The sequence below is a fragment of the Solanum stenotomum genome, chromosome 11, assembly GCF_019186545.1.
Source record: "Solanum stenotomum isolate F172 chromosome 11, ASM1918654v1, whole genome shotgun sequence".
Taxonomy (NCBI): domain Eukaryota; kingdom Viridiplantae; phylum Streptophyta; class Magnoliopsida; order Solanales; family Solanaceae; genus Solanum; species Solanum stenotomum.
The window spans coordinates 40,895,041-40,921,191 of record NC_064292.1 but is presented as its reverse complement, the minus strand read 5'-3'; the positions used below and the strand labels follow the sequence as shown (position 1 = coordinate 40,921,191).

General features: G+C 30.4%; 1 protein-coding gene across 1 annotated transcript; it reads left to right on the top strand.

Moving 5' to 3' along the window:
• Window positions 1–11,051: 11,051 nt before the first annotated feature.
• LOC125845922 (two-component response regulator ORR21-like) lies at window positions 11,052–14,804 on the top strand. Its single transcript, XM_049525407.1, has 6 exons — window positions 11,052–11,172; window positions 11,843–12,190; window positions 12,391–12,467; window positions 13,070–13,873; window positions 14,268–14,342; window positions 14,730–14,804. The coding sequence occupies exons 1-6, from the start codon at window positions 11,052–11,054 to the stop codon at window positions 14,802–14,804; spliced, it is 1,500 nt and encodes a 499-aa protein (XP_049381364.1).
• Window positions 14,805–26,151: the final 11,347 nt, after the last annotated feature.

Below are 26,151 nucleotides of genomic sequence, written 5' to 3'. Positions count from 1 at the left end.
TGCTTTTTAAATTGTCTTGTTGTGGACCTAAGTTGTTGACTGATCAAATGCTTTGATGACATTATTATGGATTTGAATTGCTTGAGTTATTGTCTCTTCCTTGTGGTGTGGATTGCTTATTTGCATTGATTTATGTGCACCTTGGAGAGACATGTGATGATTATACCGAAAGAAAATGGTTCTGGCAAGTGACATTATATAATGTCGAAGAAAAATGATTCTGGCTAGTGATATCAATGCCGAGGTCATTATCGGCGAGAGTTGTTAATGTCGAGGTCATTATTAGTGAGTGTTATTAAAGACTACGTCATTGCCGACGAGTGTTATTGATGCCAATGTCATTTCCAGCGAGTGTTATTGATGTCATTGTTGATCAGTGTTATTGATATCGAGGTCACTACCGGTGATTTCATAGACTATCGGCGTTTCCCCATGAGTCCGGATTGACATTGTGCATGATAATCTTGAGTTTGTGTTTGGTGTACTTGGTCGTTGTGATTTGATGAACTTGATACTTGTGATTGATCTACTTGGTAATCGTGATTTATCTACTTGACATTTGTGATTGACATGCTTGATACTTGTGATTACTAAACTGTAACTGTTGGACTGTGATTATGAAAACTTATAAACTGTACTTTGTAAAATGTTAGATTGGACTGATTTTTATGCAGATTGTAGTTGAGGTGGTTCAATTGGGATGAAAGGAGTACTCGTATTCTATCTTAGTTTTGCTTTGTTTAGTTAGTTTCTTGCTGAGTACCATGTTGTTTGATACTCACTCCTTGCTTATACACTTATGTAGGTTCCGAGACCAGTTCCATGGGATTGCTCTTCTTCTATATTTTCGAGGCTTTCGAAAGACTTTGAGAGGTAGTTGCTTGTTATCCTGGCGGACCCTCGTGTTCCTTATTTTATGCTTTGTTCTATTCTAAAGACAAAGACATTGAGACTTATACTTATCTTTCAATTCTGTATTAATACATTAGTGGCTTATACACGTGACAATCAGGTTTTGGGTTATATTAGAATGACTAAGTTTTCCGATCTTATGTTTTTATTGTCTTACTTATCACATTTCTTTCGTATTTTTGAGTTTGAGGTTGACTTGTCTTGATGGAATAGACAAGCGCCATCACATTCATTTTTTTGTCATGACACATAAGAAAAACTATATCGGAAGACCAATAAACATGTAATACAACTCATATCACATATCAGAAACTAAGAAAAGTTTAACTTCAAGTAAATGGTAACCTACCTCAATTAAAGACTGGATTATGAAAACTAAATCACATGAGTTGTAATGACCTGATTGGTCATTTTTGGTAATTTACCATTTCTCCCCTCCTGATCTTGACCACAAGTCTTTTATATTCGAGTTCTAAAAGTTGGCTTCGAACTTTGAGTAAATGTGGTGATCTATGTAAGTTTTAACTTTGAAAGACTAAGGTTGTTAAAAAGGGGTTTTTGATATCTTTTGAAGTTTCGAGTGATGAAAATTTGTTGATTTCAACACTCCCAAAATGTGGAAATTGGTGTACGAGAGTCATCGGTTTCAAATTTGGAGTCTTTTTGAGGATTTGAGGTCCTAAATTGAAAACTTATGAAATCTTAGCCTTTGGGTTGACTTTGGTTAACATTCGGGGTTCGGATACTAGGATCAGGATTCTGAGAGTTTCATTGGATCCGGGGGATGATTTTAAGCCTAGGTAGATCTTAGTTTTATTTTTAGAGGTCCCGAGCTTATTTTTGCCTTTTTAGTATTATGTTTCTTTCTTGTGACTTTCATGAGTTTTGGATCAAGGAGATCTCAGATTCGTATTTCGATGATTCTATTGAGTCTAAAATGTCGAATTTAGTCAATTTGCATATTTGATTGTGTGTGTGGGGTTTCGAACGAATTTCGAGGGTGCTTTTGATGAATTTGAGTTTGGTTGATTTTGTTGGTGTGGATTTTTTATGCCCAACCCTTCGTGTTCGCGGAATTGGTGACTGCGTTAGCGTAGGGCAAGATTGGGGACCCCGTGTTCGCGAAAGGCCTGCTCATTAAAGTTCGCGTTCACAGATAGGGGTCCGTGTTTGTGGAGAACCACTGGACATAATATCTTCTAAAAATCGAGTTTTCAATCATATTTCACCATTTTTGAGTTTTGAGAGCTTTGGTGTGGCGATTTGAACAATGTTTTTGAGAAAAAAAAAATTGGGTAATGATTCCTAATCTTAAATCTTCATTTACCCATTATTATTTATGAATTTAAGTGTTCAAATCAAGGTCTTGAAATGATTAAGTGGGGTTTTCTATAATAACCCAAGAATTTAGTAAAATGATGATTTTGGACTGATTGTTAATCCTTTTTAAAAATAGTTTTCACCAATGAGTTCCAAACGCCTTGGGTAATGTTTTCAAGTAAAGATTTTCGGATTCAAACATCATTTTCGAAATTGGATTTTTGAGTTGTTTTGACCCAATTTTCCAAAGTGTTTGATTTGGACGTAGTTAATTTTGGATTATTATTGTAACTACTCAATTGAATTAGATTGTGTGGCTTTGGACATTGTTCGAAAAGGAAGGCTCAAGTCCTGAATTGACATTGATTGAAATTGTGGCAAGTGATCTCCTAAACCTTGTAAAATTGTAGAATAATGCATTTTCCCTTCATTTGTGTGTTGGGGGAGTATGGGAACGAGGTGTTGGGTTCAATTATTCCATTTGATTAATATTAATGAAGAAAAAAGGGATTAATGAAAAGGCAACACGTTGGTCTTAACACCTTGTGAAATTGCCTTGTTGTGAATCCTTCTATGATGATTGATGAAATGCTTTGATGACATTATTATGGACTTGATTTACTAAAGTTATTGTCTCTTCCTTGTGGTGTGAAATTGTTTACTTGCATTGATTTTTGAGCATCGTGATGAGACTTCTGATGGTTATTGATGCCGAGGTCATTGTCGATGATTGATATTGATGTCAGGTCATTGCTGGCGAGTGTTATTGATGTCAAGTCATTGATGGCAGGTGTTATTGATGCCGAGGTCATTATCGGTGAGTGTTATTGATGTTGAGGTCATTGCCGACGAGTGTTAATAGTGATTTGCACACGGGACAACCAGGTTTTGGGGGTTATATTAGAATGACTAAGTTTCCGTTTATTTTTTGTTGTTTTGTTTTACTTTACGCATTTCTTTCGTTTCATTAGATTGAGGCTGACTTATTTTGGTGGGAATAGATAAGTATCATCACACTCATTTTTAGGTCGTGCATGAGTCTTCCCTTGTGTCATCACCTTAGAATGCTAAAAGTCCAAGACAAACAATATAATGACACGTTAATCATTTACTTCCTCAAATGAAGGTCTTGGATATTCAAATAAACCTAATTTTACCTTTTTTAGAGATCAAACTATTTATTTGAAGATTATTTCATCAAACCAGAGGTTTTCATGATCATTTCAATTCCATTCATGTAGTTTCATCCCCATTAACCTCTCTTGAGTGGTTCATATACCCAAAGAACCTATTTTTATGGGGTTTCTAGGTTCCCCAATATCATAGTAAGAGGCTAGATTCATAATTATAAGCTAGAAGCCATAATTTAATGGTCTACAATTGAAAACACGCGTAATTATACTCCCTCACATAATGTGCCAACAACTCAATAGTTTTAGGGTTCAAACCCATAAATTCTCATGAAAAACATACATTCTTGGAAAAATCGAATTATAGATGGAAAAGATGAAAGAAACGCACTTACCTCAAGAGGTAAAATCCCTAAGCCTGTGGTAAGTTGCCTCTGGGGTTCTTTGATCGAATATTTTAAGTTGTGACTATGACTGGGTGAAAAACTGACTAGAAACATGTTACTGTTTTCTCGACATCCATTATAGCAAAGGTCACTGTAGCAAATAAATTTTTCGTTATGGCAAACCTCTACGACCTGGGACCCTTCACCATTGTGAATCAATTGTTCGCTTTAGCGTAGACTTACAAGATTTTTCAAACTCAATTCTCATTTTTCAAATTTTTGCGAACCTTTAATCAAGTAAGACCTATACGAGGGTACTATGATCCTAACATCCATAATGATAGACTAGATTGTGACACTTATGTTCTTATAAATAATAAAATAAAATAATAAGAGATAAAAAGTTTGTGTATCCTTGATCGAGGTCCACTTCTCCCTCTTATTTTTTGAGTTCTAACTTCTAAGTAGTTTTAGTTTACTAGTAGAATAAAAGTATAATGGTAACTGATATTATGAAGTAAAAAAGGTAAATATTCAAACAAAATTGTAATGACCAAATGCAAGTCTTCTATAAAAAGATTAAGGACAGGGCTTAGAATATAATTACTCATAACTAATATAGTTAGTTTGTGTCTATTTTAAGGGAAAATTACATAACTACACGACTTAAATAACATAATCTTTAAAAATCTCTACCATTTGAATTAATGAAAAAAATCATTTTTCTTTCTCTTTCTTAACATCTGGATACATGATCACTACACCTCTATTCAGATACATTACAATTTTATTTGTGTACAATGTATCTGGTACAAATGCTATTGTTGATACAATAACTCCAATTATTTCAAACCTAAATCAGTATGAATCTGATTGATAGTTATGTATCAGATGCATAACTCAAGTATCATTTGCTATGTATTGGGTGAAGGAACAATATATCCAGTTATAAAAAATCTTAGATTATATTATAATTTAAAAACTTTCGAGATAGGATGTAACTAGCACCCAATTTATTGGAATTTCTATACTTTATACCATTAAAAAAACATAAATAAATAAGCCCATTACTTAACTCACATTAATTGGTCTTACAATAATTAGCCATAAATTATTCTAGCATTGTGAAATACTAAAATGGATAATAGAAAGAGTAAAGAATCCCAAAAATAGTTGCTATAATCAAGGATCATTATCTTAGAAAAGTCTAACTCCCAAAATTTCTCCCACAATTGCTTCTTTCATTGTTCTCCAATATATTTATTTCCCACATTAAAAAACTTAGATAAAAGATAAATGTACAATATATTGTATACAAGACCATCACTACAATACTTATGAAGATGTCATGCAATTGTTGATACAAGATAAGTGGAATAATGATCTTTTGTTGCAGATATTTGATGAAGAAGTGATAAATCAGATTCACAGAGTACTGAATAGTGTAGTGTAGGGAAATAAGAGGAATGGGACAAGGCCTGGTGGATGCTAACAAGTAATGGAAAATTTACTGTTAAATCTGCATGGGAAATTTTCAAAATGAGAGATTCAATTCAAGAGGAGATGAGATACATTTGGCAGAGAGGGATTCCATTTAAAATTTCATTTTTCATGTGGAGACTCTGGAAGAAGAGAATTCCCATTGGAGAAGTACTGGTGAAAATCAATTGAAAGTGAAGTGAAATGTTGTTGTTGCAATAATAATCATCAGGAAACTTTTGAACATCTTTTTGTTCAATGTCCAGATACTTTAAAACTATGGAAGAAGTTTGTTGGTATGGAGATTTCTGTTGTTCAGCTGAAACAAATATGTGATAATTGGTGGAAGTTTGAGTGTGCTTCTAAGCTTAAACCTTTGATTGTTGTTATGCCTAGTTTTATTGGGTGGCAGATTTGGAACAAAATAAGAAATGGAGGTCAGATGTCTTTTATGTATATGGTGGGGGGAATCAACAGAAACTTGGTTATGTTAGCCAGATATTTGTACCCTTGGTTAGGGGATATTCCTGACACTTGGCCTTTACAGGCAAATTTTTTGAAGATTACAAACCAGTAATTTCTTGCAAGGTGATGAGATGGACATGTCATGTAATGGGATTTAAATTAATACTGATGGAGGGTTGGATACTTTGACGGGCAATTTTTCTAGTGCATTATGTATTAGAAATGTAGAAGGCAATTTTGTATATGCTGAGACAAGAAACATTGGGAAAGAATCAGTGCTTGTGGCAGAAATGAAAGCCCTGATGTTTGGCATGGTAAAATTTCAGATCGAATTTCTTTGACAGTGGTGTTAGTTCCTATGGAGCTCAACCTATTAAGAATGAAGAAATGGAACCTACTCATGGTCTTACTGTAGATTTAAGATCGACTTGAGACTCAACGAGACCTTTGATGTTGTCCATTGTTCGAAAAGGAACCCCCGATTTAGCGGTAGCAGAAGTCTTCATTGAGTATGAATTCATGGTGATCGTGAGATCTGTGAACGCCTAAGGTGAATCTCTACTCGACCACAGAATTGTGTTTCCAGACCTCCATTGCCAGCTTGAAGCTATCTCCCATGGCGTTTCATCGAGATTCCAGAGCTTCCGCAAGCTCTGCTTTCTTTGCTTTCCTTTGTTGCTTTGTATTTTTTACTCACTCTGTCCCAATTTATGTGTCACTTTTCATTTTTCAAGAGTCAAACAGTTAAGTTTGACTGAAAATTTATGCATGAAATCTTCAATTTTTTTGAAATTAAATTTATATATTTGTAAACTACGTAAAAAGTATTATAAGTCACAATAATTAATAATTCAAAATGTTTAAAAGATCTATGAAAATTTTACGATTAAAGATAGACTTGTTTGAATCTCGAAATTAGAAAAGTGACATAAAATGGGACGGAGGGCTATAAAGTTTGGGCTTGGGATACTTTTGGACCCAAGCCATGCATATTATATTGTTGTGGTTTCTCTTTTCTCAATAAATGGGCTAGACCCAATTTTAATTTTTTTTTAAAAATATAAAATATTGTATAGTTAGTATATAATGTGTAAACACTAATATATACCTATTATACAATGATCATACACGAATGACACAATATATTATATATGTATAACAAATGTATAAATTAGTGTATGATCAATATACAAAATATACATATTGATTATACATATATTATACAATAACTATACATGAATTACACAATGTATGGATCTATCTTGTTTAAAGGGATATATTATAAATATAAATAAGATTTGTATCTATTATTACCCCTATAAACACGTGATTATAATCAAAATCTCATAATTACTCAAACTATTAGTTTGACTAAGAAAAGTAAACAAGTTGTGGAAGCATATTACAATGGGGTTATCAAAATACAGTAAGACTATTTTGAGTTTGAAATTTATAGTAGCTGCTATTTGGGCTAATTTTTCATTTTAAAACGGAATATTGTGGACTGGTTTGGAAGTAGCTTATTTAGGGAAAATAAAATAAAATGTCCATTAGGTTAAATTTCTTATAAAAAAAAATATCATACTAAAAAAATAAGTCGTTTATTATAATAAACGGCCATTCGGTAGTTTGGCTTTTACAATTGGAAAATTACGCGAAATGACAAACATCTAGAGTAGATTATGTAATATAGCTATAGTTTTGATTATTTGTAATCCGTAGCTACAGTTTCGCGAAATTTTGCTATTCGGTTTCTTGATTATATGAATTCAAAACTTGTAGTCGGTCCCTGATTGTATAAATTCAGAATTTATATAATTTGGTTCATGATGGTATAAATCCAGAATATTTATATTCACCCTAGCTATTTTTATACAAATTATGAAAAAATCACAGTAAATTACCCTATTTGTATATTGACAAACGAAATATACAAACGGAGTTCTGAAAAAAATTTAAATGTATAAATACAAAATTTGTATATTCTTACCTTGTTTGTATATTCCAAGAGAAATACACAAACGGGCAAGCGAAATATACAAACCGCAACCTCCATTGGTATATATTTACCCTGTTTATATATTTGCAAGCGAAATATACAAACCGCAATCTCCATAGCAAATAAAATTATAGATATGTAGCGCAATTACCGAAACTATAGCTATAGAGCTTTATCATATTTATTATCTTTGTTATTTCTAAAATTTTCTTTTTTATATTGTTCAATTTTTATTCGATTAAGGTTATATGAATCATGTTAACTAACTCACATATGAACTTCCAAACTTTTGAGATTGAAGTTCCACCAATAACTAATACCGCTCTTATGCTTGTCCTTAGTAGCATAGTAAAATATATGTACAAAATTAACTAAATATATTTTGATTTAATAGTAACATATGAAGTTCGCAAATATACAATTTTGTAACAGAAAAGGAAGAGTATAGGCAATGATTTAGGCAAAATTAATTTAAATATTTAATAATAAAATAAAACATTAGGTTGCGTCTGATATAAGAATATGTAAATAATATTTTATCTTAAAAAAATTATTTTCTAAATCAATTTCAAAGTTAGTCATGATCCAATGTGGAGTGTATGATAAGGAGATAATGATTTTATGATACTTTTTAGTTATTATTATTATTATAATAATAATAATAATAATAATAATAATAATAATAATAATAATAATAATATGTAAGTATTGGTTGAAATAATTGAGATAAAGTAAGAGTAATAACAATATGTAAGTATTGATTGAAATAATTGAGATAAAGTAAAACCGTAATTGTAATACCTTTTAACTGAAAATGAGTACTCATTCATATCCCATAAGTGACAAACATCTTCTTATAATTCAAATGGATTCTTAAAAATGAAAATATATTTTATAAAGAAAACATTGCGCTTCATATTAAACTCATAGAAGGAAAAGAAAAAAAAAGAAGATAAAAGTATACCTTTGTGTTGACTCAAGAAAGGAAAAAAAATTAAATAGGTCAAATAAAATTATTGTATGGTCAACGCTAGACATGCTCATTAGCCAATAGATGTACTATGAAAGCACCTATCAAAAGAGTTAAGGATTGTGCTTCAATACTAAAATCGTAAAAGAAAAAGAGAAAAAGAGAAAAAGATAAAAGTATATTTTTATCTTGACTCAAGAAAGGAAAGAAATTAAATATGTCAAATAAAATTATTTGTATGGTCAACGCTAGACATGCTCATTAGTTATTAGAGGTACTATATAAGCACCTATCAGAATAGTTAAGGGTTTCTACATACATTTTGCTTTTTATATAATAAATTATTTTCTTGTATCACCTCGTTAAGTCCAAAGAGAAAAATTCTCAAACTATCAAAGGAATAGATAATCTAATGGAAGCTTCCTATCATGGTATGATAGAAGAAGTGTGTGTAATGCTGGTAGACGATGACACAGAGTTTGTTACTAAGCTGACTGAATTGTTAAAGTCGCATAACTATAAAGGTAATATTTCTAAATATATATATATATATATATATATATATATATATATATAACCTTTGGTCTTTGATAAACAAGATTTTCTGTAATTTTCTTTTCATAAGAAATTTAATTGATATGATGCTTGTTATTTCATTTGCGATTTTAACAGCGATCTCTTTTTAAATTTTATTTATATATTTTGTAAATCTAGAATTTCTCTTTTTCTTGTTGTCATAACACTATTTCTCAGTTTGTATATGTTGTTTTCCTAGCCCATTAAATGTGTTTTGTGCGGCTATAAAAAATCAAATTAGCTTCTCTATTTTTGGTTCTTGCTATAAGCATATCATAGACTCGATTAATTTTCCCATATAGATTTATATGATTTTTCGAAGAGGCGGATGTCCTTGTAGGGATACAATTTTATGTTAATTTAAATTATTTAATCAACTTACATTTAAGTTTTACACTTGATCTTTTGTAGAAAGAGGTGTGGGGGGTGGGGGGGCGGGGGGGCGACTTTCTGTGTCAATTGGTTTGGAGTGACATAGAGTAGGAGAAAAATAAGTTATTTTCTCAAAAATAATTTTTCTTAAGGTGTAAATCTTTATTTTTTACAAATCTATCTATCATTTTAATAATTATAATTTGCTAGGGTGACGGCGGCTCAAGATTAGGATAATAAGAGGAAAAAGCAAGAGCAAAAAAAGGGCTTGATAAGAACTGATCTGTCTATTTTTATTATTGACCTTGAAATAACTTTTCTTTTGTCTTTTTTTTGGATGTAGACAAAAAAAATAAATAGAGAGATCTGATATTAATAAAATAAAAATATCTTCCTTCCTTTTTTTTGTTCAAAAGAAATTGTATCTTTTTAAAACAATATACTAATATATTTTAGGGCAAATTACAGAAATCACATACTTTTAAGGTGAAATTACATTTTATACATGATACACTAATATGATATACATTTTATACATGATACTCTAATCTGATGTGCGAGATACAATAATATAAGGTTGATACATTAATCTGATGCACAAAAATAAGAGATTCTGGAAATTTGTAAAACTTCTGGGGGATAATGGTAATAAGCAAACTAAAATGTGGGATTTCTGAAATTTTTCCTAACATGTTATTTCATCCTTTTGACAACGGGCACACCTTGAAGTTTAGTATATTTTAATTTTATTTTTCTTTTTCCTTAATTTGAAATGAAAACAATTTGAACTAGTTTACCGACTACTTGTAAATTTTTTTGTGTCTCAACCTTAGTGGTCATTCAATTAATTTCTCTACTTTAACTTGTGAATACAATAGAAAATTTTGCTGTGTATTTAAAAGGATATGTTACTGCTATCTTACATGTATCTTAAAATGGTGATTCTCTTGAATTATTTCATTCTGCAAAAAAGATATATAGCTGATATTTTTTTGTATAGTTAGGTCTATTTTATTCTTTCCCTCTTTTTTGGGTTGGATTTCTTAATTATTTTTTTAGTACTCATTGTTTGTTCCATCTCCCATTTGTGTCAAATTATTTGGATTTGAATTTCTTTGCTATTTAGTTGGAGTAGATTCTTTAACAATATATTCTTATATGATTTTTTCTATTTTCTAATTCAATTAATTATTTATTCTAAATAATATTGTATAAAACTTTATTACGTGAATTTGTCGAGGATTTCTCACAATGATTATAATATAAGTTGATCAATATGCACAATTTTATAAACAAAAGTGTTGCAATATAACCTAAAAATTTATAAATTAATTTGTCTATGAAAAATTAGTAATCTACATGATAATTTTGTATATAATTTTCTTCACTAACTTTAAAAGAAAATTGATACAGTTACGACGGCTGATATGTCTTCAACAACAATGTTAATGCTCGCCAAAGAAAAGCAAAAAATTGATGTAATGATACTCAATGTTTATTCATCGAACCTTCTTTCTTTTGACCTCTTAGCTCAAGCTGTGGCTTTGGATATAATTTCACTCGGTAAGTATATATTCTATCTCCCATTTACTAAGTCTACTATAGATAAATCAGTCATTTAAATTTATACACTACAAAAGAATTGGCTATAAAATTTATTGTCCATGGGCAGGCCCATCATTGATCAAGGGGTGTCAAGCGATATCCCTTCGTCAGAAAATTACATTGTATATAGATGTTAAATTTTGATTTAATAAATATATATACAAGTATTGACACCTTCTTAAACAAGTTGAAGGTTTAGTCCACTGGATTGCAAAAATTCTATGAGATTGTGTGTTCAATCCTTACTAGCCTTGTTATAATTTTTTTTTACTACAACCATTAACACCCTTAATGAAAATCCTGATTCGCCTACTATTACTGTCAATTTATCGTTATGTAGTTCATAGCTTCTTAGGATGGTTTAGGATTAACAACCAATATTACTGTCAATTTATCGTTATGTAGTTCATAGTTAAATAGGATGGTTTAGGATGAACAGCGACTTTTATTGTTTAACAGCATAAATTATCATTTTTTAATTAATATTCTTTAGTATATGATAAACAATTATATTATAATGTTACTATTATATTGAATAAGATTCAGTAAATAAGTGAGAAATTAACTATTCACACAATATATAATTTAAGGTAATTCTAATTGATGACTTTTTGGAATAATTTTACAGTTGTATGTGATGAATTTGATGAACTCGTAGCAAAGAAGACTTTGGAAAAGGGAGCATATCTTTACCTTAAGAAGCCATTTGACGAGAATTTTGTGAAATACTTGTGGCAATTCGTATTGAGGAAAAGAATAGAAAAGGACAAAGCGAAAGAAGGATCGAAAATACATAGAGATCAGATGAAGATTGCTGATATTAGTGATAATGATATGGTTGGAGAAAATGAAGTACAATTCGAAAAGAAGAAAGATGTGTCTAATAGTGAGGTTGTTAGGCGAAAGGACTACACAGAATGGACTGACGATCTTCATTCCAAATTTATGGAAGCTGTAAAACAACTTGGGGAAGGACGTAAGTGTACTTCACTATCAATTAAATATCTTGACAATTCATTTATATGAAACGATATGCACAGTGAATGTTCATACTTATTGCTGACATCAACTTGTTTGGAATAAAAACTTAGTGATTGTTGTATTTACATGTACCTCAGCTTGAACTGAGAATATTATAATTATTAAATTAAACTTATATTCTTAAAAAACATGTAGGATGTTATCCCAAGGTGATCCTTTATGTGATGAATTCGCCTGGCCTTACTAGGATGCAAGTTGCCAGCCACCTTCAGGTATATCTTTAAAAAAATTAAGGGGTAAATTATGTATCATTTGTGCTTGTGGTAAGGATAAAGTTATTTTGCATTAAAAAATCAAATGAAATTATAACGTTATTTTCTCGTATTTGATTATAAGAAAATGTTTTGCTTGGACAATTTTTTTCATCAAATACTTCTTTGAGAATTTTTTTGTACAACTATCTTAATTTTAATTTTATATAAAAAAAATTGAAAAAAATCTAATTATATTTCACTTTTGTCAGTAAATATTTAGACATTGTTATCAATCTTTACTACTCGAAAGTCTTATAAAAAACTCACTCATTAAAGAGGATTAGTGATATACTTTTGTTACATGTTTAATGATAGAAGTTAGTTATTTATTGTTAATTTCTATTATTTCGTATTTCAATGGAATTATATTATAATCAATATTTAATTCATATTAGTTAAAAAAGATTTTTATCGTTCACCAACTACCAAACACCAAAAATATTTTCTTAATTATAAATGACTTTGATCGTTTTCAAACACACCTAAATTACAATGAGTTTAGATGATAAATATAATCACGGTCTACTCTTTTTTCATTATTTTCTTATAACACCTCTCAGAAATGTCGTCGCAACAATTGGAGATCTCCAAAAGAGCGAAAACATATTCGTCGCCCATCAGGCCAAGGATCCTCAAGTGTTTCTCATGAACCAAAAAGTAGCTTTCGAAAATTTGGGACAATGCCTTATCTTCAAGAAAATGTACCAAATCAAATCCAAAGAGGCCCAGAGTTTCCATTGCCAACTCTGAATATCAATAATATCTTTGCTCAAGGAGAGAGTTCAATTCAACAACTCTACCGCCCACAACTTCAGGTTCAACCCCATTACCTCGGCATTGGCAATCCATTTTCATCTGCTCAAAATAATATTGGTGGTGAGCTAAAACAACAACATACTCCATTTTTTGGAATGTTGGATTCACAAGAACTACAAGACCCAATTATGAGAAACACTCATTATAGGCCTAATTCAGTGCTTAACAGTGAGGATCATCATTCTGAAAAAGATTATAACTTTGCTCTCAATGTGACCAAAGGAGCAACATATTCATGTAGCAGAATAGTGTCTGATACAGACATTGGAAATACAACCATGAATGACTACAACTTGAATGTAAATGTTAACAATGTGACAACATATTCAAGTACCTCAATGATGCCTAATACTTATGTTGGGAATGTTATTATTAATGAATTGAGAGCAACAAATGCGAATGCAAATTTCCAGCAATATGCTCGTGAACAAAACATGTCTGATCCAAGAAATATTGTGGATTATCTTTTTCAAAATCTTGGACCTTCGGGTGCTAACCTACCTAATGAACAAGATAGTGACTTTGATCAAGTTTACTCTGATGATCAGGTTAGTGCTTCTACCTAATTTGATAGTACGTATATTTCATGTTTGATTATTGGTATTAGCTATAATTCATAAAAAAATTAAATTATTCTTTTGTATTATATATTCATATCAGACGCAAGATTAAATTTCATTTTTCCTATTTTTTGTTTGCACTATAATCTCGAATATACTTGCATGGTCCAATCAAACGAGCCCTTTGCAAATCAGATAGAGTTTTGAATGCATTTTTTCAGTATTAAAATAGGGTTGATGCATATATTTGAAGTAGTCATTTAACTCCTTTGGTAAAAAAAAGTTTCCCATAGTGATATCTTTTTAAAACTTAATACTAACTTATATTTTTAAGATATATTTTTCGTTTGAAATATTCAATAATGTGGATTCTCTCTTTCAGAATCTTGGACCTTCGGGTGCTAACCTACCTAATGAACAAGGTAGTGACTTTGATCAAGTTTACTCTGATGATCAGGTTAGTGCTTCTACCTAATTTGATATTACGTATATTTCATGTTTGATTATTGGTATTAGCTATAATATGTAAAAAAAAAATTAAATTATTCTTTTGTATTATGTATTCAAATCAGACGCAAGATTAAATTTCATTTTTCCTATTTTTGGTTTGCACTATAATCTCGAATATACTTGCATGTTCCAATCAAACGAGCCCTTTACAAATCAGATAGAGTTTTGAATGAATTTTTTCAGTATTAAAATAGGGTTGATGCATATATTTGAAGTAGTCATTTAACTCCTTTGGTAAAAAAAAGTTTCCCATATTGATATCTTTTTAAAACCTAATACTAACCTATTTTTCTAAAATATAGAAATATACAATAATGTGGATTATCTTTTTCAGAATCTTGGACCTCCGGGTGCTAACCTACCTAATGAACAAGGTAGTGAGTTTGATCAAGTTTACTCTGATGATTAGGTTAGTACTTCTACCTAATTTGATATTACGTATATTTCGTGTTTGATTATTGGTATTAGCTATAATTCGTAAAAAATAATAATTATTTTTTTATATTATATATCAATATTAGACGCGAGATTAAATTTTTTTTTTTTTTTTCTATTTTTGGTTTGGACTATATTCTCTACTATACTTGCATGTTCCGAATCAAACAGCCCTTTGCAAATCAGTTAGAGGTTTGAATGAATTTTTTCAGTATTAAAAAAAGACTGATGCATATATTTGAAACTTAATACTAACTTATTTTCCCATGGTAAAAAAGTTTAACTCTGGTAAAAAATGTTTCCCATGGTGATATCTTTTTAAAATTTAATACTAACTTATTTTTCTAAAAATTATTTTTCATCAGAGTCATAGTCTCATCTAAATTTTACTTTAAATCTACATATGTAGGTGGCAGGGACATCGAGCGTCCAGTTTCCAGGAATAGAAAATCATTCTGAGGAATCATTATATTGAGGCTATAAGTGACGACTCTCATTAGGGCTCTTTGCAGTGACAAAGTTGTTCTCTCAAGTGAAATTACTTTTGTTTAGTTCTTAATTTGGGATTATTGTTTTGTTTAGTATGAAACTCATTTATCCTACCATTATATAACCTTTTGGTTGACTAGTGATATATCATATATGGGATCGATTATTTGTGAGACTAATTATATTGCATCTCAATTTAGCATAATATTTTATGTATCCTTAACATATATTATTGTGCTCATATTGGCTTTCAGGTAAGCTCTCTTAGAATTTTCTTCATATTCTTATTATTTTTTTCCTAATCATGGCATTGAGTTTGGTGAAAATTATTTTAATTATCCAGTTAATGCTTCTATCTAACTTTGCAATTGCAAGGCTAGCTACTCTTTATTTATTCTATATATGTGTTTGATATGATGAAAATTGTTTTTCAAATAGTATTTTCTGAAAACTTATTGAAATGGCTTGCACAACGACATATATTCATTAGAATTGATAGGTATGATGATTATATATTAGATGCGAATAAATATATTAACTGACTACTCTACAATACCAATTTAGAGTATTTTCATGGACCATTGGTTTCAATCCCAAATAAGAGACGTCAAAAGCTTTTGCTTGAATATCTCTTTCCCTTTATTCGCTAAACCATCATTATTGTCCATAGCTTATGCAGTAGACAAATGATTGCGATTAAATCAAAATAATTTCTTTCTCTTTTCTTACGTTGTCTTCTTCTTCTCAACCTTTTCTTCTTCCTCCAAATGTTCAGCATTTCAGAACAATGTCTCTGAACAAAGAAAGTCATCTAGAACAAATTTTGTAGCTCTTGATTATCAACAAATTTTGTCTTGTGTTCATCTTTCATTGGATTAAATGAGAAAATCTTACCTCTCATCCTAATCGAACCGCCTCAACTACAACCTACATAGAAATTAGCCCAACCTAACAATTTTACAATACACAGTTTACAAGGCTTAGCAATCACAATCCAACAGTCACAGTTCAACAACCTACAAGTATCAACTAGATCAATCACACATATCAAGTTCATCAAATCATAATAGTCAAACACCTGCAGAAACCATTTTTCATCGGCACAATATCACTAGTCGGAACCATTTCCCTTCAGCTTTATATAATTTCACTTACTAGAACATTTTATCTTCGACACAATAACACTAGTCGAAACCATTTCCTTTCAGCTTTATATAATATCACTTATCGGAATCATTATCCTTAGGTACAATATCAATAGCCAGAACCATTTCCCTTCGGCTTTATATAATGTCACTAGATGGAACCATTTCCCTTCGACATAATCATCGCATGTCTCATCATGATACACAGAAATCAATGCAAATAAGCAATTTCACACCATAAGGAAGAAGCAATAACTCAAGAAACTCAAGTCCGCAATAATTAATAAATTAGGGTCCACAACAAGGCAATTCATATGCACAACTATCAATATATTGTCTTTTTCATTAATCCCTTTATTATTTTTATTCATTCAGATCAAGCAAAGGAATAGTTGAACCCATCACCTCATTCTCATTTTTTCCCAACACACAATGAAGGAAAATACAAGATCCTACAAGTTTTACAAGGTTTAAAAGTTCATTTGCCTCAATTCAATCAAAAGTCAATCCAAGACTTGAGTCTTTCCTTTTCGAACAATGTCCAAAGCCACACAATCTAATTCAATTAGTAATCACAATAAGATCCAGAAATCACAATACCCATATCATACACTTTGAAAAATGGGTCAAATCAACTCAAAAACCCAATTTCAAAAATGAGGTTTGAATTCAAAAATCTTTGTTTGAAAATTTAATCCAAGGCATTTGGAACTCATTGATGAAAACCATTTCAAAAAAACCAATTCACGATCACCATTTTACTTTAGAACTCAAGTTTTTGAAAAACATTGTCATTTGTCAATCAAAAATATCAATTTTAATGTTAAAATCCACAAATGATCAAAGAGAATTGATGTTTTAGGGTTACAAATACTTACCCAAATGATTCACCATGAAAAATTTCTGTAAAATCGCCTCTAAGGGTTTTTCAAAACTCAAAATGGGGAAAATGGCATAAAACCTCAAAATGGCAGGACAAAAACCCTTTCCGATCTAGCAAAAGTGTCACTCCCTGAACCTACACCCTGGGCGTGGCCGGCACTCGATAGCCATTGTTGGTCCGCAAGCGAACCCTTGGCCTGGTTGACTACTTAGCGGAAAACTCACTCAAGCAATAAAAGGCTTAAAAACATAATTTTATGAACATTTAAACTCAAAGTAAATACTCAACTCAATTGTCCATAAAATACTCAAGAATATAAGTATAATAAATTGCAAAACATCTCAAGGAAAAGTAAATACTAAAAGACTCCTCAACTCTATCTATCTATGAAACTTATACTAACAAAGAAGGATGTCGGGACAAGACCCATGACATATATAAACTACTAAATAGAAAGTAAATTTGAAGTCCTCCGGAATACAAGGAGGCCCACAAAACGCTAACTAGAGTGTAGAGTGATCTCAGCGAAGCGCTTGTTGATGATCCCAAACACTTTTATCTGCATCATAAAATGATGCAAGTCGAATGACTTTAGTACATTGAATCTACGAGTATGTTGGAAACACAAACGACCTTGATATCCAAGAACACCATTTCCCTCTCAAGAGAAAGTCTCTATGAACTTTTTAAGAGCCGTTTCCTTCAACTCAACAAAAATTGGATCAAGACTTTGTTTGGCTTTCACATTTGACACAAAAGACGATGTTGAACCATTTTGACCAACAACACCACCCTCATCGAAATCTACAAGCAAACACCTAGCTGACCTAGTCTATGAACATCACGAACCAATTCTTTCTTATCATCTTTAACATGTGCAACACTACTCATCGACAATCAACTTAAGGCATCGGGCACCACATTGGCTTTGCCCGGGTGATAAAGGACACTCATGTCATAGTCCTTCAAGAGTTCTAGCCATTTACGTTGGCAAATATTTAGATCTTTTTTCTTAAACACGTTTTAAGAACTTTTGTGATCAATAAAGACATCAACATGGACACCATACACGTAATGCCTCCAAATCTTTAAGGCAAAAACAATCGCCGCCAGTTTCAAATCATGGGTAGGATAGTTATTTTCATGAATCTTAAGTTGCCTTGAGGCATATGCAATAACTTTCCTATTTTGCATAAGTACACACCCTAATCCAATCCTTGAAACATCACAATAAACAACAAACCCATTGGAGCCTTCCGATAAAGTCAACACTGAAATGGAGGTAAGTCCATCTTTCAATTCTTGAAAACACTTCTCATATGCTTCCGACCATAAGAACTTAACCTTCTTTTGGGTCAATGTAGTCAATAGAGAGACAATCAAAGAAAACCCTTCCACAAACCTTCTATAATATCCGGCTAAGCCAAGAAACTTTGAATATCTGAAAAGGATCGAGGTCTAGGACAATTACTAACCGCTTTCGTTTTCTTAGGATCAACCTCAATTCCCTTACCGAAAACAATGTGATCAAGAAAAGCCACAAATCTCAACCAAAACGCGCATTTACTGAACTTTGCAAATAATTATTGGTCCTTGAGGACTTGCAACACAATCCTAAAATGATTGGGATTCTCATCCTCACTCCACGAGTAAATCAAGATGTCATCGATAAATACAATCACAAACATATCAAGATATTGTCCAAATACACTATTTATTAAGTCCACGAATGTGGCTGGAATATTAGTCAACCCAAGCGACATTATCAAAAACTCATAATGGCCACACCGAGTTCGAAAAGTTATCTTCAAAATGTCACTTTCTTTCACCCTCAATTAGTGATAACCCATCCGGAGGTCAATGTTAGAGAAGTAACTTGTTCATTGATGTTGATCAAACAAATCATTAATCATTAGAAGAGGATACTTATTCTTAATGGTAACCTTGCTCAGTTATTGGTAATCAATATACATGTGAAGTGAACCGTCCTTCATACGAACAAACAAAACTGAAGCACCCCATAGAGAGATACTCGGTCAGATGAAACTCTTATCCAATAGATCTTTCAATTGCTCCTTTAATTCCTTAAGTTAAGTTGGATCCATACGATAAGGAGGAATAGAGATAGGTTGTATATATAAGAGAAGGTCAATATCGAAGTTTATTTCCCTTTCGGGAGGAACACCGTGTAGATCATCAGAAAACATTTTCAGAAACTCATTTACCACGGAGACCCGGCTCAACACTAAGGGTTTAGGAATCTGTATCCCTAACCTAAACATTAGAATATAGAAAATAACTAATTAAATCATAATTGAGAAGAACCCATGGAAATTCAATAAAACCCTAATTTTGAATTGAGAATTGAACTTGTAGAATTGGGATCTTTAGAGACCCAATGGAGGAAAGGACTCCATAGGTTAATACTAACATACCTTGATGCTCAAAGCCTAAAATCTATGGTGAATTTGAGATCTTGAAGTGAAACCCTAACTTCTTCTTCCTTAGCTTAAGAGAGAATTTTTGGGGGGAGAACTTGGAGGGAATTGGAATTTTAGGATAATGATCTTAATGTGTAGTTTTAGGACTTAAAATACTTATATAGGGCATAGAATAGGAGTCAAAACGACATAACTTAGGTAATAAACACTTAGGGAAAAGACCCAAAAACCCCTAAAAATAATTATCGATTCGGCTTACGGGTGTGACCTACGGACCATAGACTTTCTATGGTCCATACTGGTCAACCGTAGACTAAGTATTGGAGCCTTAAATTCAATCTAATTTTGACGAGACTGGTCTATGGCCCGTAGAACCTTCTACGGTCCGTAGACCCCAATCGTTGAACTCAACTTTAACCCTAAAATTTCACCAAGTATGGGAACTTCCTACGAGATCTAACTACGACACATAGAGCAATTGACGGACCATTTTGGTCGTCCGTAGAATCAGATACTTAACCTTTTTTTAAAAAAATTCAACTCACTTTTTATGGATGCCTTCTAGGTCCGTAGAAGCTTCTACGGGCCCGTAGACTATCCCCATAGAACACAAAAGTCGCTAAAAGAAATGCTATCTTTTCCTTTTCCAAAATCCGAGGTGTTACACTTAAATGAAAAAAAAAAAGTGAAAGAAGGACAAAAGGATATCATTGTCTTGACTCAAGAAAGAAAAATATATAAGTCAAATAAAAATTATTTGTACGGTCAACACCGAACGTGCTCACTATCCAATAGAAATAAGTAGACTTAGGGGGAAAATGCACTCTACATTAGCGTATCTACTAAATAACCTTCCAAAATAGCTTAGTGTTCCACCAATAAATTCAGCTTTTTATTACATTTTTTTTATTTCTTGTATATCCTCTTAGTTTTCTCTAAAGAAGAAAATCCCCAAACTATTGAAGGAACTGGAACAGATAATCGAATGGAAACTCCTTATCATGATATAATTGAAGAAATTTATATGATGTTGGTTGATCTTTACAAAGAGTTTGCTGATGAGATGGTTGCTGTGCTAAAATCGTATGAATATAAAGGTAAAATTGGTTACATCTCTCTATATGTAGAAGTTATAACCTTTGGCGCTTTGATTTAATTGATTTTTGTGTGATTGTTTTAGTAAGAGATTTTATTGAGATGATGTTTGTTATATATCTAATTCATAATTTAACATCAATCTTTTTTTAGATTTAATTTATCTTGTGAATTTTGAAATTCTCTTTTCTTTGTAGTCATAACACATTTATATGCTTGTCTTTGTTGTTTAATAAGCTAATAAATGAGTTTTTAGTGGTTATTAATAATTGAATTAGAATTTCTACTTGTGGTCCTTGTTATAAGCATGTCATACACCCGATTAACTTTCACAGTGATTTTTCAAAGGGGAGCGATAGTTTCATCTTTCATGTTAGTTTTTATGTCATCCCAATTTTATAAAATGTTCCCCATGAGATATAGTTTATTATTTATTTAATCAATTTGCATATGTCTTTGACACTTGATTTTTTGTAGAAAAAAAAAAGAGGGGGGCGGGNGGGATTGTATCTATGCCTTGGTCTAGAATTATATAGAATTGTAGGAGAAATTTAAATTCTCTAAACCGATTTTAAAGGCATGGATATTTGATTTTACAATTCTCTGGATCATTTTAGGAAAAAAAAAAAAATCATTTGGTGGTGGAGGCACAGGATTAGGGCAGTCGGAGGGAATTAAAAGAATTGATAGTAATGGATCTGACTATCAATATTGCTAACCTTCAGATTAAATAATAATTTGTCTTTTATTGAAGTGTTGAATAAATAAGAAACAAATTTTTAAGAAAAAATAAAATACATGATGTCAATGTTTTTTTTTATATAGAAAAAAGGCATAAGTATTACCTGAATTATCATCGAAATTTTAGGAACATGCTTTATCTTTAAGGATGTCCTATTATCCTGAACTTTTTTTCCTATATTTATTGAGCAACTTACAAAAATAACTATATTTATAGGGTTATTGAAGTTCAATAGCTATAAGTATGTTATTTATAAAAAAATGACTACAATTTATATCTTTTTCTAGCTGTATTTCTTTATATATTTTTATTTTTCTATTTATACACTAATACAGTTTTAATTACAATGAACTAAATAAGGAACATGTATTAATTGTGTAGCATATGAATACTTTGAATTCAAATTGGTATCTCTATTTATTAGACTTAAAGTATTAACATATCAAGAATACAAGTATTTATAAAAACTTAATGTATTAATATATCAAACAAGGTAAAGTATGACAATTAACATATGAACATGACAGTTTGAAAAATGAATACATTGTTGTTAAACAAAAGATGGATACATTGGACAACATAGAAACAATAAAAAATGGAAAATAATAAAATGTGTAGGTATCAAAGTGTGTAAGTATTCGCTTGTATAAAAAAATTGATAAATCCAACAAACGTCAATCTCTTTTTGGTCAAGTTTTTTCTGTAATACTTGAGGTTTGGTGTTAACTCATGTATTTGTTTATAAAAAATATAGGACTAATGTATTCAATTATACTTGTATTGCCTAATCAATCTTTTAAATTGGATAGATTACTTATGTATCCAGATATACTTGTATGCACAAATCACCATTTCAACTTGTGTTAATATTACAATACAAGTATCTATGTATATAAGTATTCTATTATATACAAATTTGACAATCACACAAATCCCAATCTCTTTTTGCTCGTGTTCTTCCTTTACTATTTTTTTTGTATAACTATAACCATTGTAATGGAGAAAGCAAAACAATTCTTCAATTGAACCCCTATATATAAAAATAGATGAAAATATAGATGGATACAAATATAATCTTCATTAAAAAAGAAGAGAAAAAATCAATTAAAAGATACTTTATGAATTCAAATCACAATCACACAAACCTCAATCTCTTTTTGCTCATGTTCTTCCTTTACTATTTTTTTTTTATATAACTATAACCATTGCAATGGAGAAAATAAAATAATTCTTCAATTGAACCCCTATAAAATAGATGAAAATATAGATGGATACCAATTTAATCTTCATAAAAAAGAAAAAAAAATCAATTAAAAGATACTTGATGAATTCAAATCACAAAAATTGCTCCTAGAATCATCAAAAGATCATAATTGGAAGGAATATGGGAGGAAAATATTGAGAATATGTGATATAGGAATATTGATGAAAGAGAAAGTATTAATGAGGATAAAATTGAAAAACTGATCACATAAAATATGCCTAGACATAATTAATTATCCTTGTGATAATAATTTTCCTATTTAANAAACTATATCGGAAGACCAATAAACATGTAATACAACTCATATCACATATCAGAAACTAAGAAAAGTTTAACTTCAAGTAAATGGTAACCTACCTCAATTAAAGACTGGATTATGAAAACTAAATCACATGAGTTGTAATGACCTGATTGGTCATTTTTGGTAATTTACCATTTCTCCCCTCCTGATCTTGACCACAAGTCTTTTATATTCGAGTTCTAAAAGTTGGCTTCGAACTTTGAGTAAATGTGGTGATCTTTGTAAGTTTTAACTTTGAAAGACTAAGGTTGTTAAAAAGGGGGTTTTGATATCTTTTGAAGTTTCGAGTGATGAAAATTTGTTGATTTCAACAGTCCTAAAATGTGGAAATTGGTGTACGAGAGTCATCGGTTTCAAATTTGGAGTCTTTTTGAGGATTTGAGGTCCTAAATTGAAAACTTATGAAATCTTAGCCTTTGGGTTGACTTTGGTTAACATTCGGGATTCGAATGCTTGGATCGGGATTCTGAGAGTTTCATTGGATCCGGGGGATGATTTTAAGGAGAAATTTACTCAAAAACGATTTTAAAGGCATGGATATTTGATTTTACAATTCTCTGGATCATTTTAGAAAGAAAAAAAATCATTTGGTGGTGGAGGCACAGGATTAGGGCAGTCAGAGGGAATTAAAAGAATTGATAGGAATGGATCTGATTATCAATATTGCTAACCTTGAGATTAAATAATAATTTGTCTTTTATTGAAGTGTTGAATAAATAAGAAACAAATTTTTAAGAAAAAATAAAATACATGATGCCAATGTTTTTTTTTATATATAGAAAAAAGGCATAAGTATTACCTGAATTATCATCAAAATTTTAAGAACACACTTTATCTTTAATGGTGTCCTATTATCCCCGAACTTTTTTTCCTATATTTATTTGCACTTTATATGCTGGCATGAAGGCATAACCCAATTCAATTAGATGTGGTGATATACACATGCCGCCACATGTATATTATTATCTTTTAAGTAAACCTTCTTATTTTCTTTACCTTGTATTTAAAGTAGCTAATACCCGTATTTCTTAAAAAACTTCCTTGTCTTGTATTTAAATTTTCTCAAACAGGCATAACTTTTTTAATTTTATTTGTCTTGTGTTTAAAATTTTCTCAAGCACAAATAATTTTTTTATTCTTTATTGCATACCTTGTTTCATTTATTTCTATTTGGATACAAAAAAAGTGAAGAAAATTGAATAAAATATAAAAACATCAAAACGTTAAAATAAAGGTCATATTTTAAAATTTATTTTTTACTTTTTGTAAAAAGAAAATACTCTTAGTCTTTTCATATCATATATAAATGAAAAGATAAGAAGCAATTAATAAAAGAGGAAAAAAATAAAAAATAAAAAACTTAAAAGTAAGGAGTTAAATGAATATTTTACAGAGAAATCAAGGAAAATGTGTGTGTATATATATAAAAAATAATGTTAATAATTATGTGTATTAACTAATAGTATAATATGACCAATTAAAAAAGTATAACTTACATAAATATCATAGTGTAAAATCTAAATTACCTTCTATCCCTATTATTTTTGTAATTACATAAATTCTATATTTTTTAGATATTTCGGATACATAATTAAGGATCCGAATACATTATTGTTGATACATTATGTATCAATCTGTTGCACTTATTAAGGGAAAAAAACCTGAAAAATCAAATTAAGATCTCATAGTATCCATTTGTTGCACTAATTAAGGGGGAAAAAAGAGAGCTGAAAATCAAATTAAGATCCCATAAATTACGCTATTTAATTCCAAATTATTGTCAAGAATTCAAAATCCTATAGTGTAAAAAACCAAAAAATTTAAAAATTAAATTTCTTCTTCTTGTTCATCGTTCTCTCTGTTTCATAAAAACTTTTGTCGAAATTTTGGATTAGCGAGGTGAATTATGAAGAATACAAAAGTGATAGAATTGTTGTTGGACAAACGATTTCTTTTGTGAATCTCTTTAAGTTCATCGAATATCCTTTCGATTTTGATTCAAGATTGTCGAAAATTTTGTGATTCAAAATTCTTCTCCAGTTCATTGAAGATCATTTCCGTTTTGATTCAAAATTGTTGAAAATTTTGAGTTTCAAAATTATTCTCCTAGTTCATTGAAGATTCTTTCAATTTTGATTCAAAATTATCGAAAATTTTGAGAAGATACACCATGAAAATCCTTTCAATTTAAATTGATAAGTATTGTATTTCTACTAGATACATTAAATAAGAAAGTGTTGCCCATAAATATTTTAGGTTTGAGATTGATATATTATTATTTGGTAATTGTTATGTATCAGATACATTTAGTATACATTTGAATTTACGTATCATAACTAAAAAATTAGTGCATGATACATTATTATTTATGTATCTTATTTTGTTTGAGATTATGAGGATCCTTTCAATTTAAACTGATAAGTGTTGTATTTTTACTAGATACTTTAAATAAGAAAATGTTGCCCATAAGATTTTAAGTTTGAGATCAATACATTATTGTTTGGTAATTGTTATGTATCAGATACATTTAGTATAAATTTGAATTTACGTATCATAACTAAAAATTTAGTGTATGATACATTATTATTTATGTATCTTATTTTGTTTGAGAAATAATATATTTTAAAATAAAATAAAAATACATTATACATGTAATTGTTCCAAACTAGTTTTTTTTTGTGTGATAAATAACACAAAGTTTATGTATCAAGTACATTTATATTGAACATGATAAACACTAATCAAAGATTCAACAACATTAGAGTTATGTATCAATACCTTAAATATGAACATTATACATTGCATATAACAAAAGTTATTGTAGCAGTGATGTATCAGATCAATGATAACACTAACAAAGACTAATTTAAGACTCAAAATAAATGAGATACATTAAAAATCTGTATCTTTGATAGCGATGGCCGTGCAATGGCAGATCCAACTTTTTTTTCTTTTTTTTTT

What these genes read in the sequence shown, in the direction of transcription:
- LOC125845922 (XM_049525407.1), top strand. Translation starts at nt 11,052, where the DNA reads ATGTTAATGCTCGCCAAAGAAAAGCAAAAAATTGATGTAATGATACTC. An exon ending in AAAACAACTTGGGGAAGGAC is followed by an intron (nt 12,191 to 12,390) that starts GTAAGTGTACTT and finishes AAAAACATGTAG; the next exon opens with GATGTTATCCCAAGGTGATC. An exon ending in AAGTTTACTCTGATGATCAG is followed by an intron (nt 14,343 to 14,729) that starts GTTAGTGCTTCT and finishes TATCTTTTTCAG; the next exon opens with AATCTTGGACCTCCGGGTGC.